The 24,875-nt window shown below is 45.5% G+C and overlaps 1 protein-coding gene across 1 annotated transcript in view; it reads right to left on the reverse strand.

Annotated features, from left to right (window-relative positions):
• The window catches only part of abhd17c (abhydrolase domain containing 17C, depalmitoylase), a 34,526-nt gene extending 14,877 nt beyond the window's left edge, over positions 1-19,649 (reverse strand). The window contains exons 1-2 of the mRNA XM_063187846.1: positions 18,804-19,649; positions 1,632-1,811 (exon numbers count right to left, since the gene is read on the reverse strand). Of these exons, the coding sequence (XP_063043916.1) occupies positions 1,632-1,811; positions 18,804-19,288 (665 nt within the window). The 5' untranslated portion in view covers positions 19,289-19,649. The remainder of the gene's footprint in view (positions 1-1,631; positions 1,812-18,803) is intronic.
• Positions 19,650-24,875: the final 5,226 nt, after the last annotated feature.

Consider the following 24,875-nt stretch of genomic DNA (forward strand, 5'->3'; position numbering starts at 1 on the left):
AAGTTTCATAAAAAACCTGTTGCATCAATTGAATAATTGTCCCCTAATAGTCTTAATCAATTAACCGTTGCAGCTCTGGCATACATATGGGCGTATGTTACGTGTGCAAATCTAATACGGTGGATGGTACATCTTACTGAGAACATGAGGTATAAATTAGGCTAGCCATGTGGCAGGAAAAGGGTGGACAGAACCTGCCAGAGAGAGAGAGAGAGAGAGAGAGAGAGAGCAAGAGAGAGAGAGAGAGAGAGAGAGAGAGCAAGAGAGAGCGTAAGAGAGAGAGCAAGAGAGAGATGAAAAAAATAACTGAGCATGCAGTCAGTGTGCATTTCTGCTGAGGTGGGGCCCTTGCACCAGCAGCTGTGCCCTGCCTCCTCTGAGCTCAAAGTCTTCTTGCACAGCTGAGAGGGAGAGAGCCTCTTAAAGCAACGTCAAGAGGGTTTTTTCCCTTCCTTAAAATAATGTTTCCAAAACCATTTCAGCAGTTCATCAACCTGTAACTAGGTGAAAGGTACTTCTAAATTTGCCTTTCCGCCCCTACTCCTTGGGGTACAACTGCACTTGGCAAGTTTGGAGGAGGCAATGTACAGTAGGTCTGACTCTGTAATAAAGACAATTCCACCTGTTATCATCATAACCTACCATGCTTGGTACTGGATGGCATTAAAACCGCAGGACATCCCCGACATAAACACACATCACACACCAGTGGAGAGCATCAAAGCCCTGGATCTCGAGCCCTCTCACACAGTTCAAAGAACCTTAGAGAGAGAGAGAGAGAGAGAGAGAACGCAAGAGAGAGAGAGACAGAGAGAGAGAGAAAGAGAGAAAGAGAGACAGAGAGAGGGAGCGCAAGAGAGAGAGAGAGAGAGAGAGAGAGAGAGAGAGAGAGCGAGAGAGAGAGAGAGCGAGAGAGAGAGAGCGAGAGAGAGAGCGAGAGAGAGAGAGCGAGAGAGAGAGCGAGAGAGAGAGAGAGAGAGCGAGAGAGAGAGAGAGAGAGCACAAGAGAGAGAGAGAGATCCATGCTCAGAGGGCAGGGTACGGTACCTCTGAGAAACCACAGGCCATCCTACACAGCGCTCTCCTGGGGGGAAACCAGAGACCCACCCCACTCACATGGGGAAACCGCAGGTTATCCCAAACACCACTTACCTGAGGAGGACATCAAAGCACTAGGTCTTGACCCACACACAGCTCAACGAGCAATTGCACCACTGACAGAGAGTTGCAGAGGTGAACGCGAGATAGAGAAAAAGAGGGAGAGAGAGCGCGAGAGGCCTCTGACACCACATATGACAGACGCCCGACCCCAAACACACACCTACACCTCTCACCTAGAGAAGGCATCAAAGCACTAGGTGTTGACCCTCACACAGCTTAGTTGCAGTGCGTCATACACAGTTGCAGAGAGAGAGAGAGAGAGAGAGAGCAAGAGAGAGAGAGAGAGAGAGAGCAAGAGAGAGAGCAAGAGAGAGAGCAAGAGAGAGAGAGAGAGAGCGAGAGAGAGAGAGAGCAAGAGAGAGAGCGAGAGAGAGAGAGAGCAAGAGAGAGAGCAAGAGAGAGAGCAAGAGAGAGAGCAAGAGAGAGAGCAAGAGAGAGAGCGAGAGAGAGAGCGAGAGGCCCGTGCTCACCTGGGGAAAGCATCAAAGCAGTAGGTCTTGCGGGTGTCGGGGAAGGCGACGCGGAGGCCGGACATGAGTGGCGAGTGCAGGATGACGGCAGCACACTCGTAACGCGCCGCCAGATCCACCGTGGGCACCGTGCCGATGCTCTGGCCGTACAGGATGATGTTCTCTGGAGTCACGCCGTACCTGAGGTGCAGGTAGAGGAGAAGGAGGAGAGGGAGGAGAAGGAGCAAAGAAGAAAGGGGAAAGAGAAGAGAGGGGGAGAGGGGTAGATGTATAGAGGAAAGAGAAAGAAGGGGGAGAGAGGAGGAGAGAAAGGTGTGAGACAACTCGACTCAGCTGTTTTAAGTTTAAAAAAGCACAAAAATAAATCATTGGCTGGACAAGAGTTCAAATCAGCACATTAAGCCTGGAAAAAAACATTAAAATGGAGGTCAGCTGAAATTAACCACCTTTTAAAAACTGCGAGTGAGAAACCTGAGTGAGCCAGACAGAATGACCCAACATGGGCCAACATTACACGCCTCTGTCTGACCCCAGGGCTGCATGGCATGAGTCAATAAAACACCAAGTGAACTGTCAAAACAGAGAGGACCGGTAACTGTTAAAACACACAGAGAGGGAAAAAGAGAGAGAAGGGGAGATTGAGTGAGCGAGTGAGTGAGTGAGTGAGTGAGTGAGTGAGTGAGTGAGTGAGTGAGTGAGTGAGTGAGTGAGTGAGTGAGTGAGCGAGTGAGTGAGAGAGAGAAAGAGAGAAAGACAGAAAGAAAGAAGGAAAGAAAGAAAGAAAGAAAGAGCAAGAGCATGGCAGGTTTTGTGTATGTCCCGGAGCAGGTAACTGTCAGCAGTGGCTGCTTTTATTGGACATTTTTAAGATGTGCTCGGTGCACCCGCCTTTGACAGCTGTCAAGCCTTTATGCAGTCCGACCGAGTAAGGGAGAGAGCGAACGAACGCGCAGAATGGGGCTGGAGCTTTTTGTGTTGCATCTCAATAAATCTCACTCAGGCCTGCCCGGCGCTGAGGGGCACACACACTCTCGTACGAGCAGCACAATATCCTCTCCTTTCTCCGCCCATCCTGCCCTCCTGGCGGGCACACAAGCGAGGGAGCGTGAGGCAGGCGGGGAAGCAAGCAAGCGGGTGAGGGAGGAAGAGAGCAGGATAAAGAGGCAGCGAGAGCAGGGACTCTCTGGAAGCTGCAACTTGATCACACTTGGCAGTGTGTGCTCTGGTATGCATGGCATTGCGGGCTAAACGGTGCCACGTTTGATACCTGACCCTTTTGGAGGCTGGCAGTCAGAGCAGTGCGACATGGCCACAGGGTGCAGTGGGAGCACAAGAGCGGGCACTGCATGGCAAGAGGGATTGTGCCATCCCCTAGGGGAGCATGGTGAAGACTGGTCCACTCCACAACAACAGTGAGACAGAGAAGGGATATGGGATAGCAGCATCATGACTTTAAGTAACTCCGGGAAAAGGAAGTCCCCTGAAGCCAGGCAGTGTAAATAAACTGCCCGTGTCAACACCTTTAGTATCTTCTTTCCCCTCAACAAGACTTGCTGATGGACGGGTCTAGAAGGTGCTCTGTACTGAATCTGTTCTCAATACTGTGAAAAAATTCTGCAGTCCGTAGCACTGGATATGGATATGGAATATTTGATATGATATCATTCTTGCATTAAAAAAATCCTAAGTACTAGCTACAAGTAGATAAGGCATGCAACCAACATACAGCTTATTTTATCGCTGCATTCCATAATGATCGTTAGATAACCGATCTGATTTCAGATAAACTAACCAATAACATAACAATGATAATCCCTTAGCATTATTAGAGCGCCTTCATTACAGAGCAAGTCGGCTCATTCTTGTAATAAGATGACAATTAAATGCGTCCCTTGTTTGTTATTCGCTTTCAATAAACCCTTTCATTGTGTCGTGACCTTGAATTGGAGCTGCGCTATAACCAATGAAAACACTTTGCCTCAGAGAGAGAGAGAGAGAGAGAGAGAGAGAGAGAGAGAGAGAGAGAGAGAGAGAGAGAGACTGCAAGAAATGCACAGCCAACCACTGTTGAGTGGAAGCACGCTTCTTTTAATTTTTTATCACTTAGGCAGGCAAATGAAAATGCTTTCCGCGACTGACTTGTCAGGTCAATTACAAACAAAAGGCAGCGAGTGTGGAAGCTCGCCATTATTAGAAACCAAACCTGATATATGCAACCTGACCCAAATGACATTCTGCAGTCGCGCTACTTACAAAAACTGAGAGAGAAAACAGAGGCTAGATTTTTTGGATCACAACAAACCTGAACTAATCTCCCCTCTATAATGGGCTTATTTGCTGGGGAGAGTAGCATTCACGGGTCGCGAAACAGAATTAAAAAACAAAAACAAACAAAAAAGTACATCGGTAACTGCTGCGCTCAGTGCACCGTGAGCTCCACTGGAAGCCTGTGCAGCAATGAGCATAATTTACCTCAAGAGTGAAACAGCAATAAAAGGGCTGATTTCGTTTACCAAGTAAAGCCTCATGAACCCACCACAGAGCTGTTTAAAAAAAACACTGCAAGGCTGGGCCAAAACCACATTCATTCAAGCGAATTTGGCTGTGCCACAAGCCACGCAATCAGACAAAGCTCTCAAAGTCTGTTGAGGTGCCAAGGAGGGATGTCTTTGATTAAATTGATGAGGTCTGTTGTAGCTTGGCGGGGGGCTGTGAGGGTGAGCATTAAGGAGAGGGATGTGTTTTAAGGACAAACACAATACTTTCAGAAGAGAAGAGAAGAGAAGAGAAGAGAAGAGAAGAGAAGAGAAGAGAAGAGAAGAGAAGAGAAGAGAAGAGAAGAGAAGCAGAGAAGAGAAGAGAAGCAGAGAAGAGAAGAGAAGCAGAGAAGAGAAGAGAAGAGAAGAGAAGCAGAGAAGAGAAGAGAAGCAGAGAAGAGAAGCATAGAGAAGAGAAGCATAGAGAAGAGAAGCATAGAGAAGAGAAGCATAGAGAAGAGAAGAGAAGAGAAGAGAAGAGAAGAGAAGAGAAGAGAAGAGAAGAGAAGAGAAGAGAAGAGAAGAGAAGAGAAGAGAAGAGAAGAGAAGAGCGGGGAGATGAAGATCAGAGAGGGCAGAGAGATGCTGGGGAGTAAACCTGATGATGGATGAGGGGCGGAGGGGGTACTGGCTGGCCAGCTGACGAAAAAAATATGCTACCCTTTTTTCAGGTCAGCAAAACAAATCTATTTTCACATTTTCTTTCTAATAAGGAATTGATCGTTAGAGCATGACTGAGAGTGTGTGAGAGAGAGAGAGGAAGAGAAAGAGAGAGAAAGAGAAAGAGAGAGAGAGAGAGAGAGAGAGAGAGAAAGAGCGAGAGAGAGTTCAGCAGAATCATTATGTAGCGTTGGAGGGAAAGACAAACTTTGGGATGTTTAGATGAAGCTGCTTGCCCAAATAAAGGGCAGAGCTCGAACGGAAAGCTACTGAAAGCACACAGGGCTGGGCTGGGGCTGAGCAGATGCCATGTTTCCGTGCGCTGAGGAGAGGGCCAATGAAAAATGGCCTGTCCAAATAAAAGTGGATGGGGCTGCTATGGAACAAACCCAGGGCTCGCTCGGCTCAGTACAGCAGGGCAGCAGTCATGGGGGGGACACACAAAGGGGTCAGTTGTCCCGGGCCGAGGGAGGGGGGTAGGGTCGGTTCACCATTAAATTGTACGCAGTGGATGGGGGGTGGTGGGGTCCTGGACCCGGACAAAGCCGTCAGCGGCCGTGTTGCGCGCCATGGCACAGCACTGCGGCAGGCTATACGAACATGCTACAGAGGGTTTCTCAAGAGGGCTCTACAGCGCCCCCAGCAGGTCTTAAGGAGCCTTTGGGGGGCGTTGAGAGGAAGACAGTTGAGAGGGGTTGGATTCTGTTGCAAATGGGGCTCAATGGTGTATGTTACTCTTTAAAACGAAGGGGGGTGTTGGCAGGCTTATGATGAGGTCAAAGGGGTGCTTGTCCAAAAAGGTTGAGAACCACTGCTCCACAGCAAGACGGCAGCCATGAGCGGGTGCCGAGCAGGTACACAGTAAACAGTAGGAAGCAAGTTGCACTCTGCCCTCTGTTCCTCTCAAACTGCAGTGTAGAGATGTGCAAGGTAGAAGTAGTTCATGGTACTGTGCAATAAGGGCCGCAGACACCTTTGGCTGAGCCCTGGAAAAAGCCATCTCAGAGGGGTCCCTGAACAATACAAGCAATGTAATGAGAACCCAATTCAGGGCCCCCTCTCTCCCTGGCCCGGGACAACTGACCACTTAGTACCTCTCTGTCGACTTCCCCGTGTACGATGCACAATTCATTATGATGGCTAGACAGTACAGTGAGATGACAGCAGAGTGGTTGCAAAGTGGAGTGGAGAAGGGCCGCCCACGTGCACTGGGAAGTGAGCGGCGCACCGCAGCCCGTTCTTTGGAGTGCACAAATGTAATAATGTAATTACACGCACTAAGATAACAATAATGAAAATTAATAATCCAAAAGAGTTAGCACAATGGAACTTTCTTCAACTGACTCCTCGAGATGGCTCGAAGACCAGGCCAAGCTCGCAGCGATGAGAACCCTCAGGCCACAGTGTTCTAGATCTTTGAATAATCGCACATCCTTTATACATCCTCTCCACTGTATATGGAAAACAGTATTTGGCCAAGACAAACAAGCACAAACTTTCCCTGTGAAGAGAAGGGGGAAAAAAAACACCCATTGCATAGTCTTCTTTTTCAGAACTCTAGGTCTCATCTGTGCCTTCGCCGAAAAACCCAGGCACAGTCTTTCCAGAAAATTTAAACATTTACTTACTCTGCCTTACTTTCTTTTTCATCCCCGTGAGATCGCCACTAGTGTTAATAATGAGATGGAATTTGCACACGCAAATGAAATGCACACACAGGAGCAGCTGAACGCGTTTGACGTCGCTGACTGTCCTCATTTTTTAAGCGACCAGACCAGACTACACAAGGAGAAAGGAAATGGGGCTACTTTCAGCCTAGCGAGCGAGTGGAGTGGCTCTCTGGACTTAGAGATTCACATCTCGTACTCGTGCTCTTCCTCGCAGTCCGGGGGCGAGGTACGGTAAGCGGTGGGGGTGGCAGAGCAGAGAGAGAGAGAGAGAGAGAGAGAGAGAGAGAGAGAGAGAGAGAGAGAGAGAGGAAATTCAACATGACATTCTCTTCACAATTTCATTTGCGCTCTCTGCTCACGCAAGCGGTGCTTGCTCGTCTTCTCTGCAAAGCACCTATGACATTCTACTCTAGCATTTCAAATGGCAAATAGTCAAGTGAATTACTCATTACAGAAAAGGTGATGATGGTGGTGGTGGTGGTGGTGGTACTCCTGTAGCTCACGAGACGGGAAATCAAACTCTATACTACCGCTGCTGCAGTCCTGAAATTACCAGAGATTAACAACTAATCGGGCCTGTGCTGACTTGAAATTGATTTTCCCTTAAGCCGCACTAACGTTGTACAGCTATCCTCTTTCTGTCTGCTCCTAGACTCTGAAAAGGCGTGGAATCGAAGAAGATGTTTTCTAGTGTGTGTGTTTGTGTGTGTGTGTGTGTGTACGTGTGTGTGTGTACGTGCGTGTGTGTACGTGCATATGTGTGTACGTGCGTGTGTGGTCAGTGATGCAGAGAGTATGGGAAAACAGGCCAAACTCATGCAGGGATGATGTGGAACACTATACTCTTTCCCAAAACATGCACCCTCGAGTCAGCACAAGAAAACACCAAGCGGAGACAGAACAAACAGCGGAGTCAGGGAGCCGCGGGGATGGTCATCCTTCATCCCTGCATGCATTAGCCCCGGTGACACGCCCGCTGGCAGACCGAACTGGAGTATAGCCCTGCACAGTGGCGGAACAATTGCACACAGGGCAAAACACTGATGGGGCCCCTCAGCTTGCCATGATCACACAATAGGGCCCCCACTAACAATGCAGGAGGGCCCTGGGCCCAGGAGCAAATGCCCTGCATGCCCCCCCCCATAGTCCACGCTCACTCACACAAAGGGAAACTGACGCGTGGGTGCAACAAACAGATCAGCTGTTCCAGGCCAATGGAGAGAGGGGGTCCAGATGAATTGGGTCCTCATTACATTGCATGGAGAGGGGGGGGCCTTACAGATGATTTTCTGCCAGGCCTGGTCAAAGCTCTCAGCAGCCCTGGCCACACTCACCTCACCACTGGCCGGAGCACACAAGTTCACCTTTGATCATTGACGATTAAAAATTTAAGGCATCAACAACCCTTGTGCTGCTTTCAATACTGTTCTACAAGGTGGTGCGTGCAGACTTGCTGATTGTGAAAACCAGCTGAAAATGCGTGTTTAAAAAGACGCTTCTCATGCCGACCAGAGCCCTTTCAAACGAGCTTTAAATCTCTGCTACATGGAATGGTTGGTGATCCTACAAATAATAAACAACATTGGTGGCTGGATCCAACAGACCATCATATGGAGCTGTCCAGGCCAGGGCATCAAGTGGAACACACACACACACGCACGCAGAGGCTAATCAGCCTCCCCCCATGAAACAATAACAAAGAGGTTGACCGCTTAACGCGGAGGGAAAATGGTGGAAAATCTGAGATAATGCTATCAAATAGCCGCACATGCCCCACATACCCTTTTCACACGACAAGTCAAGCGGGCGACCAGGGATCGTCAGGAAAGAGAGAGAGAGAGACGCACACACACATGGTGAAAGCCACCCACAACCCTGCTGCTGCACTGCACCCTTTCATGCCTTTAATTACAGCCATAAATGAATCCGCTAACGATATGGTTCAGTGTACACACTGCTGCCAAAAGGGTAAAAACCAAGCATGCTAATTAAGTCTCAAGAGCTGGGTCTACACACACACACACACACACACACACACACACTTACTTTAGGGAGCCGTTATTGGAGGGAGTTATCGCCGCCTGACCAGCGCGGTGGGATAAGCAAGAATGTTAGTCACAGCTTACTAACAAACTTCTTAAGCAGAAATCCAACTTCCAGGCTTTTCAGAGAGGCTTGCAAAAAATGGAAACTGGACTCATTCCCTTCTTCTCGAATGAACGAAGGCACTGGCACTCCTTTTTACGACTCAATAAAAAAAAAACTACAGGAGCTAATGAAAACCGTGCAGCAGAGAGGGTCTGTGCTTTGAGCAACTTTTTATACAATTTAAAGCAGTAGAAAAAAAATGTAATCCAGAGCAGTAAATTGGGTCTGTCTGACAAATTTGCAGGGTCCATATGATCAGTGGAGACACGGACAGCCCTGGCTCTGGCATATTCCTCTCTCAGGCTCTCGACCACTGGCAGCCAGGCCGTTCGCAGCCTGTCAGGACCGCATGGCGAGAGAAAGCACATCAGCAGGAGGTTGAGCCGTGTAGAACATGCCCTTGTTAACACTCCTATGACAGAAATACCTTAGCAAAGAGAGATTGCACTGACAGGCTGCCCCCCTTAACCACAAACATACACTCATACCCAATATACCAGTTCTTAGACACGGTCATGAGCACAGATGCGTTCGCACGCGCACACAAAAACATAGTTGTGTGCAAATGGTAGCTTACACACACAGACTCCCGAACATGCATACCCGCACACATAGTGCATACTAGCAGTGCGCACGTGCAGGCACATTCACATACCTCCCCATACCCTGTGGACTGGATAATTTACTGTGGTCGCACCTTCGGCAGACGGCCATAAACAAACTACTTCCAATGCACACAGTGCAAGTGGCAGCTGATGACCTCTTCTGCCTAATTCACGTTTGACAGGTGACAGTGTCATAAAAGCATGATGTGAATTATCTTAACGTGCTGCACATGAACTCTCTGAGGACAAGTTCATCAGTTTGAAGTTCACCTTTCTTGCACTGCTAATCTCACCGCAAATGATTCAGCGTAAACAGACGGTACATCTTGACAGCTTGTAGTTTGGTAGGTAAATTATGTGTTTTTGTGGCAACGTGCAGATGTACACAACCCTTGCAAGGTGGAGAAGATTTAAGATGTGAAACCACTCTCAACGACCATATTCCACTGATTGTAGAGCTTTATTTTCATCAGCATATCATTTGTGATTTTGTGTGTCAATTTTTAACATGTATTGTATCACAATAGTAGTACAACTATGTAGTACACTACACATACATGTTGAGTATATACAGGGAGCTGTCATCTACTGGAGTACAATTGCCTGCACAACTGATTTTAAAATACCGTACCAGTCAGTCAATACATAGCAATGAACTCACCATAAAAGCTTACCAGAGCTTTACACATACTCTTTCATCCTTTGTGAACAAGGGAATACCTGGACATTATTTTCTCTCTATCTTCACTGGCCCTTTATGAAGACCAGAGGGACTGGGTAGATCATGGAGGAGCATCACCATGTGGTGGAGAGGAGAGGAGAGGAGAAGTGGAGAAAAGGGGAGATGAGATTAGAGGAGAGGGGAGGAGAAGAGAGGTTCGGAGAGGAGAAGAGAGGTTAGGGGAGGGCCAGAGGAGAGGCGAGGAGAGGAGATGTGGAGAATGGTAGACTTCACTACCCTAATTACCAGCAGCTCTGCTCAGAGATTAAGGATCACCTGCCCCCCTTAGACCTCCACCTACCCAGACCCCACCTGTCATGTAAGCCTCTATTCTTTCCTCTCCAATTCTGTTCTGTTCTGTTCTCCTGTCTTGTATTCTCCCATCTCCTCGCTATCAAAGTACTTGCTACCCGGGTGACACTTGACAGGCTGAGCCACCCCCGCTTTGGTCAGTGGTCAGTGGCCTGAACTGGAGACAAAGGGCTACAAAGATTTTTTTTCACGTTTCTTTTTTCTGCAGAACAAGACTTGAGTCGAGCTGACATAACAACACCCCCCCACCACCACCACCCCTGTGTGGGCAAGTTGGGCGAGTCAGGCAGTCCTATCAACACCTTTCTCTTTCGCCACTGCACACTGGAGCGTGATGATGGCCAGGTCTTTCAAATGGACTCCGCAGCGGTTGGAAATTGGCCTAAAATTGGCTGTTACCTGGCAGAGTCCCGACATCTGAGAACCTTACGCCCAGAAAAAGAAAGCGGGTAATTGAATTGAAAAGATAATTTTTCTCTGTTGTCCTTGTTCACCCCAACACTTAGGTAAAAGCAATTGTGTGGTAGGGAACAGGATTTTATTTTTCTCTTACTTTGGTGAGTCACCAATAACAGGTGCACCTTGCTCATAATTTCAAAGCTGTCAATTCATTATTGTGCTGCTTGCTATTCTGTCCTGCTCAGCATGTCTTTAGAGGCACAGCTCCCTGCCAGCACCTCTTCCAGCTGATGAGTGGCGAAGCGAAACCAAGCCGAGTGAAGCGGAGAGAAGAGAGAAGCAGAGCTGTAGAGCATGCAGTAGTGTGCAGTAGCTCCAGGCTAGCCTGTGCCAAACACAGCCCTGCACAGCAGAGTGAAGCAGAGACAAGAGAGAGGCAAGAGCTGTAGGGTTCCCAACCCATTCCAGTGTGGGGCCCCAGTTCACAACAGTTTTGGGCCCACCTCTGACCCAGTAGACAATACAACTCAAATACTCAACAGCAACACACACACACAAATATTACTTTGATTGAAAAAAACAAAAAAACAAATTCAAGGCCCACTTGCTTGGAATACTTTCAAGGCCATACACTGAGCTCCGGCCTACAATTTGAGACTCACTGCTGTATTGAATGCAGTAGCGTGCACTGCAGTAGCTCCAGGCTAGCCTGTGCCCAACAGAGCCCTGCACAGCACAGCACAGCACAGCCTCCACCAGGCGCCAACAAACACTCAGCTGCACCTGAGACCCGCCCCACTTATTAGGCCCCCATTCCTCTTGACTGCACTGGGACTCCCACAGGCCAGCACTGCCTAGCACAGATCACAGCCCCAGCCAGATGAGTCGGATGCGCCGGGCCGGGCTGGGCTGGGGTGAGATTCAAAAGCCTCTTTGAAAATCTCCAGTCAACAAGTCACAGCCAATGCATACATTACACTGCATTTGCAATGCATTCAATAACAAATACATAAATAAATAAATATGAATTTAAAAAAGGGCATGTTTTTCACAAATATATTTTCCGGTGCCGACCAAAATAGCCTTCTCACATTCATTGTAGGTGTAAGGCTACCCGACACCCTGTTATCAGAAGGGGCACAGAGGAGAGAGCAAAGGAGTGGAGAGGGGCAGAGGAGTGGAGAGGGGCGGAGGAGAGGAGAGGGGCGGAGGAGAGGAAAGGAGAGGAGAGGACTGGAAGGGGGAGACCAGAGATGAGACCGGTCCCTGAATTTTGATGAAATCCAATTTTAATGCTGCGGAGGAGGTGGTGTTGCGCCGCTGATCCCACCCACCCCCACCCCCCTCCCGTGGGGCATGATGGGTAATAAATTGTTTAAAGCTGGACTTCATTACGCCTCGCCCTACAAGGCTATTTAGTGCGATCTGATTATGAGCCTAATGGAGAACCTGATTGTGATTCATCGCCTAACTGCCTAAGTGCAAAAAAGGTCTTCCCAACTCCCTGCTCTTAAGCATCTGAATGTCACTACCGCGGCACGAAGCTCACAGCCCTTGTCAAAGATCAAATCATTAAGGCACAAACAACCCAGTGAAAAATCATAAATTTGTAGCAGAGGCAGAAATCGTCTGGCACAGAAACAGCAGGAGAGAAAGGGGAGAGAAAGGGGAGAGAAAGAGAGAGAAAGATGGCGGTTGTTGCGTGTGGTGTGTGGCTGTGGGTGTCTATGACAACCAGCGATGGCCGTAATTGGATGGGTGGGCAGCTCAGGAGAGGCCTGAGGAGGAAGGCAAACAAGAGGCCTTCAATTAGGGGTTGAATAGCAGACGCTCTCAAATGAGCCTGTTTAAGAGGAGAGGAGGCAGTTTCAAGGAGCGGGAATAAAACGGGAGGAACAGGTGGACAGTGTGTGTGTGTGTGTGTGTGTGTGTGTGTGAACGGAAGAGAGTAATTCATTGTTCTACTTGAGCTACTGTTTGCCATTGGAGACAGTTAAACGGATAAAGGATGGCCAAAGGACATACTGGAAATACTACGCATGACAGGAGGTCACTCGGTATGGGCTTTATAATGCTGCCCTGTGGACTGAGCGCGGACATGCAATTGTACAGACGAATGAAAAGCAAACACAGCGAGCTACAGTTTTAGTGAAATCGGAATAGAGAGTAATATAGTGACTAGAGATGCACCGGATCCTGATTTTTAGGATCCTGCCGGATACCGGATCCACTGCTTAATATCCTGCCGGATCCGGAACCGGATACCGGATCCTACAAAAGGGTTGAAACACATAGCCTACTCGCACACGTGGGCCATTTTTGTCAAGTTGGCTACTAACTAGACTGAAAAGCCTCGGCTACCGGATCCTGGATCCTGGATCCTGGAACCGGATCCTGTGAAAAAACCTATTATCCTGCCGGATCCGGAACCGGATCTTGGATCCGGTGCATCTCTAATAGTGACGCCAGGATGTAAAGGCGCCGCACTACAGTAATAGTAATAGTATTGTGAGTCAAAAAATATGACCCATAAAAGCATTGCAGTGGACAAGCTGTGAGTCTGTGTCCCCAATTTAGTGCAGTGACAAAAGTCTGTAATGCAGGCCAGTGACTTTAAATACAGGAATGCACATCATGCATGCTCGAATTTACAAATACAAACATGACTCATCACAATGCATAACTGTACACATAAAAGGGCGCAGTGAACAGCACGGCCATTCAATGACTTCTTGAAAGTAAACCACTGGTTACAGAGAATTAGCAATGGACATCTGGCCTCTGTGGTGCTTGAAAGAAAGTTGCCGGATGAAAGCATTACAGTCGAGACGATACAGTCTGATGGAAAATGCAAATCTTCGCATCCGACAGTCAACGCAGACTACAAAACACCTCACCAACTGCTGTGTGTGTGACAAGAAAGCAACTGCTGCACACCACACGTGTCAAACATTGATGCGTACTACCAACCGACACGTGTTTACAGCAGACTTTCAGACCAGCAATTCTTTCTGAATTTAAGCCTTCATCTCTTTTGAAAGGCTTAGCAGGTAGGCACCAAGCAAAGGCTGTTCCAACATTGTCTGCGTTGCTGAAAGGTATTTCCCCTGAAACGGTTTAACACAGCCTCTATGATAAGGCCCATTAATTTTGCCTCGTTAATGTTTCACTGGTATGCGAAACATTTCACTGAAAACCCTCGAGTGGTTTTCCCGGTGCCAAGTTCTGCTCAGAACGTCATTTAATTGCACTGATTGATTCCGAAAACAACCCTCTGTCTTTTAGCTTGATTCATTTTAACTTTGCAATATTTCAAGCAGAGCAAAATGTCAAGCACAGCCATTACTCAATATTCATCGAGAGATGGCAATTCATGGCGACCACCAGTAGCATTTACCATTTAAAAATCCTGAACTTTGATATTTGATGATGGGAGCATTTAAGGCTGCCCTTCTAAGGACAATGACCCATCAGACCAAGTCAACAGTTTAGGCTTTTGTCCTGGAGAGGCACGAGATAAGAACACGCAAGCCTGTGCACAAATCGAAAGAGCAAAACAGGGCTGTGCAATATATCGTATTAATATTGTGATATCAATATTGTTGTCAAACAATATCAAATTTCATAATATCAATTTGAAACAATATTTTTGTCATTTATCTATACTGCCAAAACAGGGCTCCAGAGTGCGACCAATTTGGTCGCATATGCGCCCATTTTTTTCAATGGTGCGCCTAAAAATATTTTTAGGCGCACCGGTGCGACCAGCCATCAGTAGAACAAAATCAATTACCAAACAAACGTTTTAATAGACATACAATTAATAGTCATTCTACAGTAGTGGCCCATCATCACACAATAAAACGTGTCGATGCGGTCATTCCTTCAACTCCGCTGAACTACCGGTAGCTTTCTCCCCCTTCCTCGTTCACAGGCAGCCCGACGTTTCAGAATAGAATGTTCGACTTCGCTCAACTATCCCAGTTCACATGTGCCAGCGAGTTTTGTGTTCTCAACCAGGCGAGTTTTGCAACGGACGAGAGAGTTACAATCACGGTAAAAACAGCAAAATGACTTGAGGATATTTTAAAACACGAGAGAGTCACAATCACGGGGAAAACTAAATGGCTTGAGCGGACATTAAACAGTGCCACACAAAAACGCAGACGGGTGCAGATAATTGCCCGTTTCAGCCGCGCGCAGAGCTGACCAAACAACAGGTGACGCGCTAGTCTGTCGGGACTTCTGTGAGAGTTTTTTTGATAGCGTCTAGGGCTGGCTATATACTGCCTATCAGTTGACAAGGCATCGTGCATGCACCTCGAGACAGCACGAGAGAGAGGGGGAGAGAGAGAGTGTGTGTGAGCGAGCGAGCGCACTAGTGCTGTCGTGTCTGTTCGTAGCACTTGCTAAGATACCACAATCATTATGCAGAGGGAGAGCGCTCAAAAACGGGGAAATAGACAAAACCCAATTCACCTCAGATTCCACTGTAAACATAGGCTAGGCTATTTGTGTCTAATGATTTAAAAAATCATGGCATTTTTAGCAGGGTTTGTTAAAAAAATCTATCCATCCATCCATCTATCCATCCATCCATCCATCCATCTTCATATTGTAACTCTGTGCTTGTGCCGTGTGCGTAGCCTTATTGCAGAAAAGGCTGGTATGTTGATCTTACTAGTCACATACTGACTAAAAGGCTACTAATTTGGTCTTTTCTACCAGCCAAACTGCTTGTATCCAAGATGTGTTAGTTAGGTAGCCTACTGTCATGTGTTTTATAAGGAGCACATTTGGGAGACTAGCCTATAGCACATGAAAGGCTCCAGGTCTTTTAAAATATTACAACAATAATAATAATAATAATATTAATAATTCGGATTATTCTATTATTGTTGCTATTATTATTGCTATTGTTATTATTTGTAATTATTATTTTTTAAAGCTGAGGTGCGTGTGTGTATGGGGTGGTGAAAACATTTGGGTGCACCTAAATTTTGTGCTGGTGCACCTAAAAAAAATGTTTAGGCGCACCAGTGCAACCAGTGCAAAAAGTTAGTCTGGAGCCCTGCCAAAGGTAGGTTATGCTAAGCACAATGCAATCCCCTCCACTTGAGCCATTGCGAGCACAAAGCAGATTTGCTACGTGACATGCAGAACATCACTGTGTGTTTCTCTATGGCTCTCCACTCCAACTGCTAAAGGGAGGGAATATTCTGAATTGTTTAGCACAATTAATTTGTCTTTCAAAGAAATATTGTCTAAAAATATTGTGATATCAATACTGACTGAAATAATTGTGATATTGATTTTTCTCATAATCGAGCAGCCCTGCAAAATCATATCTTTTAATTCATGAACCTGGCTTAAGGGTGCAGCTGTGGTTTCACTTTCTCTTGCTTTGCTTTCTTTAAAATCAATGCATCATTATTTCAATTACTTGTTTTAGTACTATGGTTCATTAGCATTACAGGCCCGACACATTACGCCCAAGGTCGGACGCTAGTCAATGTGAGACCTTTTGGTGAACGTCTGCCTGCTGCCGCCCAAGTCTCTGTAACGTATACCTTCACCATCAGCGGCCGCTTGGCTGATGTAGTGTGTTAAATTGACCTCTGAGAGCAGGCTAATCGGTGAACAAGATCACTGTGTTAAAGTACTTGCTCTCACTGGTAGGTTCACAAAGAAGCACAGCATAGCCTACTGTAAGTACTGAAAGTAGCCTCTATGCCCAGTGCATTACTATGTCAGATTGTCACAATAGGACTTTTCGAAATGCACAACAAATACCACTTTTTTTGTCTTCTGTTGTCCAGTCTTGCACTTTAAATGTACTCTCTATGTCTATACTGTCTATGTCGATATCTGAAGTCTATGTCTGCATGGGAAAGTAAGAAACGTAATTTCAAATTCTTTGTATGACCAGTGCATGTAAAGAAATTGACAATAAAACCGACTTGTATGGTAGTTTCACAAAAAGAAAACACAGTATTGCACGCTGCTTGTACTGCATGCAACTTAATGTATACGCCCACTTCAATGTTCTGTCTCTAAAGTGAAGATTTGAATTCAACATTCCACATAGCGTTTAGCTTCATTGTATATTTTGACCAACCATTTCATTCAAACCTCCATGTAGACAAATTCCAAGAAGCGACAAGGCCACTTCATTCAGCCATCTGCCTTTGAGTGACAACGACGACATGCTGATGTGTTCATGTTCAAGGTTCTTTTGGATGTTGAGACATTTGGATGGACACTCAATGAATGGGGGTAGGGGGAGTTGTGTGTGGAGCTCTGGTTTTCAAACTGATGAAATAAATGTAATGTTATGAAAAGTGAATGATTCTCTGAATTGATCGACTATACTTTTGGTAATTACTACAAATACAAACAATTATACAACATCCATTTTTCTTCTTCTTTCCGATTAGTGCGTCACAGTTGGGAGAACACCCTCAAGCATGTGTATTCTGCACCCATAAAGTAAACTTAACAGTGGCAAATGAAGGTGGGAACCACTTTTTCCTGCAGAATCTTCTACACACCCTTGGGTCTTACAGTGGCCTCCACTAACACTTTAGGGGATGAGTTCTGCGTGCTCTCCAAAATCAACTAAAAAGTTACTTGGGTGTGTACTGGAAAATGAACAATGACCAGATCAAGAGAAAATAAACACACACTAAATCATGTTGCTGCTGTTATAACATGGCCTTGGACAGGTCATCAGTAAAATAAAACAGATCATGGAGGCTAATAGCTGCGAGTGTGTTTATTTTTCTTTGATGTACTTCAGCCAACACCTGCACCACAACTCAACAGCGGCTGAAACTAAACATTGAATTCCCTGTTACAGTACAATCTCAAATGACTGAAACTAGAGGCAACATTGCACATAATGGTTTGGCCCAATCCCCCTTGTAAGGCAGGCGCCATATGGTAATGCAAGAGTGTGGTCTACTAATGACCCACAGAGCAATAGATAGAAAATGACTGAGTCATTGTGAATGCATCCTTGATGACCACATCTGTGACTCGAGTCAGCGGTAATAGCCACCTCAATAGCATGATGGTGTCTGGACCCAATATATTACTACCAATTTGGCCTCTCTTGCTATGAAACTGCCATCGAAGGGCAAAACACAGCCATCCGGTCTAGGTGTGGACTTGTAATAAGGACGGTATTAGAAGTTGTAGGTCGATTCCTACTTCCTCACTACAGCAGATGTGAGAGGGGCCAAGAAGCTGAGTGTCTCACACAATGAACAAAGGCAAAGAGATTTCCTTCCAGCCCTGCCTGGTCAATATTGGCCATCTTGGCACCGCTTCCAATCCAGTTCTATTGTCTGTCTGTCTGCAAGCAGGATGTCTTCCCACTGTGACTTCATCCATCTCTGTTCCCACTGGCCGTGTGTGTGCTTCTTTTCAGGAAGTGGTGAGGATGGATGTTGCATACAAAGTGTGAATAGTGGCACACACAGTTCGAACGTGTAGCCAACTCATTTGTTGTTTCCGAATATGGATCCCTTCCCAAAACCAAGCAAATATATTATAAAGTCTTTTTTTTCCATCACCAGAATATGATAGGAAGGTAATGCTACACAAACAATCTTATCTGGTCAGTCGACCAGTGTCTTTGTTGCTTGCATCATATCCACCATCATGAAATAGGTAATTGTAGATCTCAGCATCAGTTGTTAAATGCAGCTCACCAATTAAAAAACAATTACTGGGTGAATTAAAAGTCAAGACCAGCCTTAATTGAACTCCTTTGGCCAAAAAAGCTGATTACCAGCACAAAGCTGTGGCCTACCAGGCCTACAGGTAGTGACTGTCAAAACGTATAGCACAGAAAATATGCATAGGATTTCATATAATATGGCCCAATGGTATGGGGATGAAATTACTTAGGTGGTTTTAAACTCACAATGAATAATAAGGTGACAAATAACAAATTGATGCCGCATTACAATATATCGATCCTTGCGTTTTACTAGCGTCATCATGGCGTCCCCGGATTCTGTTTAGGGCCTGGGGGGTCGCAGGGTTCAGGGAAGACACCATTGATGGGGGATTCAAATGTAGTACATGGCAAGACAGTGCATGGCGATACTCACTTGTTCCTGAGAACCTGCCAGGCTGCCTCGATGTCGGCATAGAGGTTTTTCTCTGATGGTTTCCCGGTGCTCACCCCGTAGCCAGAGTAGTCATACGAGAAGACGTTGCAATTGATTCTCGAGCCCAGGCCGATGTAGAAGCTGCACATTTGGCCCAGGTCTACCGCGTTGCCGTGTGAAAACAGCAGTGTATACCGACTGTTCGGGGCACATCTGACAAACATGCATCCCACCCGGTTTCCTCTACTCGTCCGGGTGTTGAACACCTCGACTGCATCCAACTCACGTTGGGAATATTGCCAGTCCGCGCGCTCGGTCAGATGAAGGCTCGTCGTCCCATTTGCATCAGTATGCACCGAGTACGTTGGCTCTGGTGGGAGAAATGCTAACTTAGCAGCGATGCGACTTGGACAGGGCGGGCAGCAGAACAGCCAGCATAGTTCGCCGAGGGAGAAACCATTCATCCTAGGGCCTTGTTCTGGCATTGAGGCTCAAAATTATATATAGAAGCCCCTGACGTTGCAATTATGTGCAGACAAGCGAGAATACAATAGAATAATGCGCTATAATCCACCGGCAGCCCTGTCAAATAGCGTTACCTGAATCTGCTATCGTTTGTTAGCTTGCCTAGCTAAGATATCTATTGGTGGAGCTAGCTAGCAAGCTAATAGCAAAATGACGAGGTACAAGATCCCATTGACATAAGGAACTGGTTGTAAAGGGTCATTAAATTATTTACGATATCATAACTAAACAAATATTCGAGGTATTCATTATAGGCTAAGTCAACTCAATATACAACGAAAGGCTAGCTAGCCTAAAACAATGTAAGCAGCCATGTCTCCTGCTCGGCGAACGCCAAATATAGGACTTCCGGGAACATACCATATCCTATCCCAGTTCACGAGCCAACCGAAAGTGACGTCAGGAGTTGTCTAGTGGAATGTAAATGCATGAATGCTGAGTTGGAAAAATAATTTAAGCCAAGAACTTAAACTTCTGGTTATAAAACAATGAAACCGATCAACTAAATATTTCTGAAGTTTATATAAATAGGCCAAGTTGAAGGGGGGATATACTTAGGTGCAAAAGGGGGTCCCAGCAGAAAACGTTTGGAAACGAGTGACTGACTGCCTTGGGGAATCCGCTGCTTACTTCAGCACCATATCCGTGGACAGCTCCCTTAAAGAGTTACTTCAGACTCTAAAGTTCAGATTGACCTTTGGAGCTGTGCGTGCCACATCAGGTAGCCACTCCACGGGTAAAATCGGAAACATTCAGCACCACACATATGGACAGCTCCCCTTAAGAGCAACTTAGCAACTTAGATGTGAGTTTGAGTCCCGAGTGGTGGTGGACGGCACAACAAGACCTTGGTTACACTACACTGATTCAAGCTGGAAAAAAAACCTAGGTAAATATAAGTTTAAATTAAACTTTGGTTTAACAATGGATTTTGTGTTTTATTTGATTGGCTGATAGCTTGAGGCCTTGGGAGGGAGGTTTACAAAATTTTACCACCAAGCGAGTTGGCATCCGTTACACTTTGCACTCGGGGCTTGAACTCACCACCTACCAGTCAACACTCCGGTTCGGGCATGGAAGGTCCAGCACGATACCTCTGAGCTAAAGGACCTGTTCGATAGCTACGCTACTAATACTGTGTGAGTTTAATCATGTTTGACATGTGGGTATTCTTAGGTGCAAAACGGGGTCCCGGCAGAAAGCATTTGGGAACGACTGCCTTGGGGCATCCGCTGCTGACTTCAGCACCACAGTCATGGACAGCTCCCTTTAAGAGTTACTTCAGACTCTTAAGTTCAGAGTGACCTTTGGAGCTGTGCGTGCCACATCATGTAGCGACTCCACAGGTAAATATTGGAAACATTCAGAACCACACACGTGGACAGCTCCCCTTAAGAGCAACTTAGGTTAGCAACTGGTGGACTGCACAAAAAGACCTTGGTTACGCTACATTGATTCAAACAGAAAAAAAACAGCTAAATATAGCTTTAAATTAAACTTTGTGATTATACAATGCATTTTGTGTTATATTTGATTAGCTGATAGCTCAGCACTTGAGGCCTTGGGAGGGAGGTTTACATAATTTTACCGCAGAATTGTGCTTAGCATCCGTTACACTAACATTGAGAGGCTTTCACTGACTTAGACCCGTTGTTGCCAGCTTTATACCACTGTACACTTTGCTACATCTTTTTTGCCTTTTTTTTGCAGGTCATTTGTGATCGTCCCATGGTTGTGGAGCGTGAACTGAGATTAATTGCATATCCTTGTCGGCAAGACCTTCTGATAGCATTAAAACATCACTTTTTCAGGGGGCGCAGTGTCTCTCTGAACCGAGATGCCGTACCATTGCACCAGGGACCCGAGTTCGATTCTGACCCGAGGTCACTTCCTGAACCTTCCCAATCTCTCTCTCTCTCTCTCAGAGAATAAACACACACACACACACACACACACACACACACACACACACACACACACACACACACACACACACACACACACACACACACACACACACACAGGAGTTTATAGATTTTCTTGGTAGCTGGTGAAGAACATGAGGTGACAAACAATAAAGTAAGGTGCACAGGTCCCATCTTAGTCGTTGTGACACAGTGCACACAATGACACTGTCTTTATCCAGTGCATTGGGGCAGCCATAAGGCGCCCAATGGCCGGTGCTTCAGCACCATACCATGCTGTCATGGTTGAGTCATGGACCATGCAGTCATGGTGGAGCATGGGCTATTTTACCGCTTTCATTTATTTAGTGGTGTTGGTAAAGATTTTCAATTTGGTTACCAGGATCAATTGTTCTACGCATGACCAATACAATAAAAATTGGTATACAATTCCATTCTCCAACTTTCTCAATTGAACTCCTTTCATTCTGAGCCCATGCTCTCCTAAAGGGGCATTAGTACAACCTTACTGTATGTCATATTGATTTCAGAAGAAACTCTGGTAACACTTAATAAGGGATGCAAAAAACATTACAAAGACTTAATAAATAATTTACCGGGGGCGCTGTGGCGCAGCGCGCTAAGCCCCCCACATTTGGGCTTGCCCGCCCACCCACGGGGACCCCGGTTTGAGTCCGGCCAGGGTCATTACCCGGTCCTCCCCTGTCTCTCTGTCCCATTCGCTTCCTGTCACCATCTTCAAGTGTCCTGTCAAAAATAAAGGCATAAAAGCCCCGAAAAATATATTTAAAAAATAAATAAATAAATAAATAATTTACCAATGATGAACAAAACATTAAAGGACCGTTCTATTTACAGAAGTTCAACAGAGCATGATGCCCTATCTCAAAATCATTCCATAACCCCGGGTTACCAACCCTCTCCAACTTGGGGCCCACTTGAAAGTTTTGGGGAAGTGTCCGGGGCCCACCTCTGACCCAGTTACTGTGTAACAATACAAAGTAAGTAAACAGTCATCAGCAACACACACACACACACACACACACACACACACACACACACACACACACACACACACACACACACACACACACACACACACACACACACACACACACACACACACACACACACACACACACACACACTATTTTAATTTTAGAAAATTATTTCAAGGCCCACTTGGAATACCTTCATGGCCCGCAGTTGGAGAATCATAGCGCTTATCTTTACCCTGCTATAAGACATAGTCATTGGGTAGGTCAGTGGTTTATTACCTTTTGATAGATAGATAGATAGATAGATAGATAGATAGATAGATAGATAGATAGATAGATAGATAGATAGATAGATAGATAGATAGATAGATAGATAGATAGATAGATAGATAGATAGATAGATAGATAGATAGATATGATATGAACTGATAACTCATTTGCAGCATACTTTCCAGTCATTAAACCTTGTGGCTAGAGAGGGCATCATTTGATATAGCCCAGCTATAACATACAGCGATTACACGTTCATTGCATGGAATGTGAAAATGTGATGAGAAATCGCCTGAAGACAGTTTGATTGAGGGAACTGTGCCCATCTGTTATATATTTGGTGGAGATAAGTGCTCATTCCCTTAACACACAACTCACACTTTGACAACCTTTGATTGAACAGAACAAAATGTGCTGTTGGAACGGTGCCTGGAATATCACCTCACGTATAAAGTAGCATACCTGACAATTATGACAAAAAAAATTAAGCTGCAATTTTGAGCAATTGATATTTTTATCCCAAGTAAAAAGATTCCACAAAATTCAAAACATAATGACATAGTGATTAATCAGAAGTGCAACAGGAGAAACCTTGCTCCTATACACCTCTTTGTTATTGTGTTATTACATGTTGTTATTGCAATTAAAACATTTTATTGTGTTTAATTGTGTGTTTATTTGGACATGTCAATGCTTTCAGAGCCTCTTATATGGAAAGACACGGCTGACAACATCAATTAAAGCAATCTGACTGGTATGTCAAAACAACTATACTGGAGGTTGCACAATTCACATTTTTTATATTCTGTTCTAAGGAAAGTTACGGATGATGGTGGCCCAGCACTTCAGAGGGGAAGATACCGCACACTCCTGTCCATCATGCTGAATTTTATTTACACAAACAATGTTTCAGCCAAGTTTTTTGAGAAAGGCCACACTGGCTGAAACGTTGTTTGTGTAATAAAATTCAACATGAAGTGAACTAGTACCCGCTACCTGCACCTCGAAACCTATGGTGAGCGTTGGTTTTCCTCCACCAAAAATAGGGCCCCAGCACTGACAGGGGGGTCATTTAACTCCAATCCACGGCGTACCTCCTGTGGCACGCTGTAATAGACATTGAAAGTTAACTACTATAGTACTACGCTACTATGACAGTGCACAGGGCCTTAAGTAAGACATTGCCATTCTGGTAACAGCTCATTTATAATGCCGTGTCTAAAGGGGTTAAGGCTATTAATACTGTATTTCAATACAGGCATATTGTCTTCACTATCTGAAATCTTTCATGCCTAAGATTCTTAGCAGTGCCCCTGCTGCTATTACATTTATTTGGGTATTTCAGTGTAGCTGTGTCCACTCCCGGGGGAACGTATGAAAGGGATGCTGCAATGTATGAAAATTGCATAATTGAATATTAGCGTCTCCAACTTTTTGTAATGAGCTCCATTTTATGAAGAATGAATGGGGATAATTTATTTCTGGGACATTTATAAAGGACAAAAAGGGAAATGCACATCAAGTTGGTGAGAGGGAGAGCACTTCAGAAATAATGCTTCACTTTCCTCCCAGAACCTCTTCAAATGGCATATTTGAGCAGCTCAGAGAGTTTGCGGCTAGCAGTTCAGTTACGTAAGCTTGCTTCACATCATTATGAAATTAGGTTCAGGACTGGAGGGGCAACTATAGACTGGGAGAGAACTGTAAGGATATGAGTGGATCATAGAGTCATGCGGGCCGGCTACGGATGTAAACCAGATACGCGTTTTACCTTTTTTTCCACCCCTCCAGCTAGTCAGCTAGTCATGACGATCTCATGATTGGCAGAGTTGAGAGTATATGCCTGCCTGCCAGAGTTGATTGTGTAAAGTGTGTCTGCCTTTCTTGTGCCTGTTTTTTGTTTCAGTTTTTGTTTTATTCAAAGGCTGCTCGGGCTGGGAGATATGCTGGCCTACTATAAGCATTTGGTTGCAAGGAACAGCAGTGCAGGGTTTCTCTGTTATCTGCAACTGTGGTCTCTCTGCTGCCAAGCTTCATGCATGTAAATGTATCCAATGCTTATGTGGCCTTTTCAGAACCCCTTAAATTCTTATCTTAATCCACCACACTGTGCTGCTATAAATAGTTCATGCAAGGAAATTATTTTTTTTTGAAAGCTAAACATAATTAAATCAAACAGAGGCTGTTTAACTGACGTAAGTAAGAAGACATTGTTTGCACTGGCCCACATGCAGAAGCGAAAAAAAAATTGCAAACTGTCATGTTGTTTTTATTAATGGCGGATATCTGGTGCATGATAGAAAGAATAACAGAATTACACGCTGCATGCCTATGAATTTATTATAATGTGGAAA

This window comes from Engraulis encrasicolus, chromosome 22 (genome assembly GCF_034702125.1).
Source record: "Engraulis encrasicolus isolate BLACKSEA-1 chromosome 22, IST_EnEncr_1.0, whole genome shotgun sequence".
Classification (NCBI taxonomy): Eukaryota; Metazoa; Chordata; class Actinopteri; order Clupeiformes; family Engraulidae; genus Engraulis; species Engraulis encrasicolus.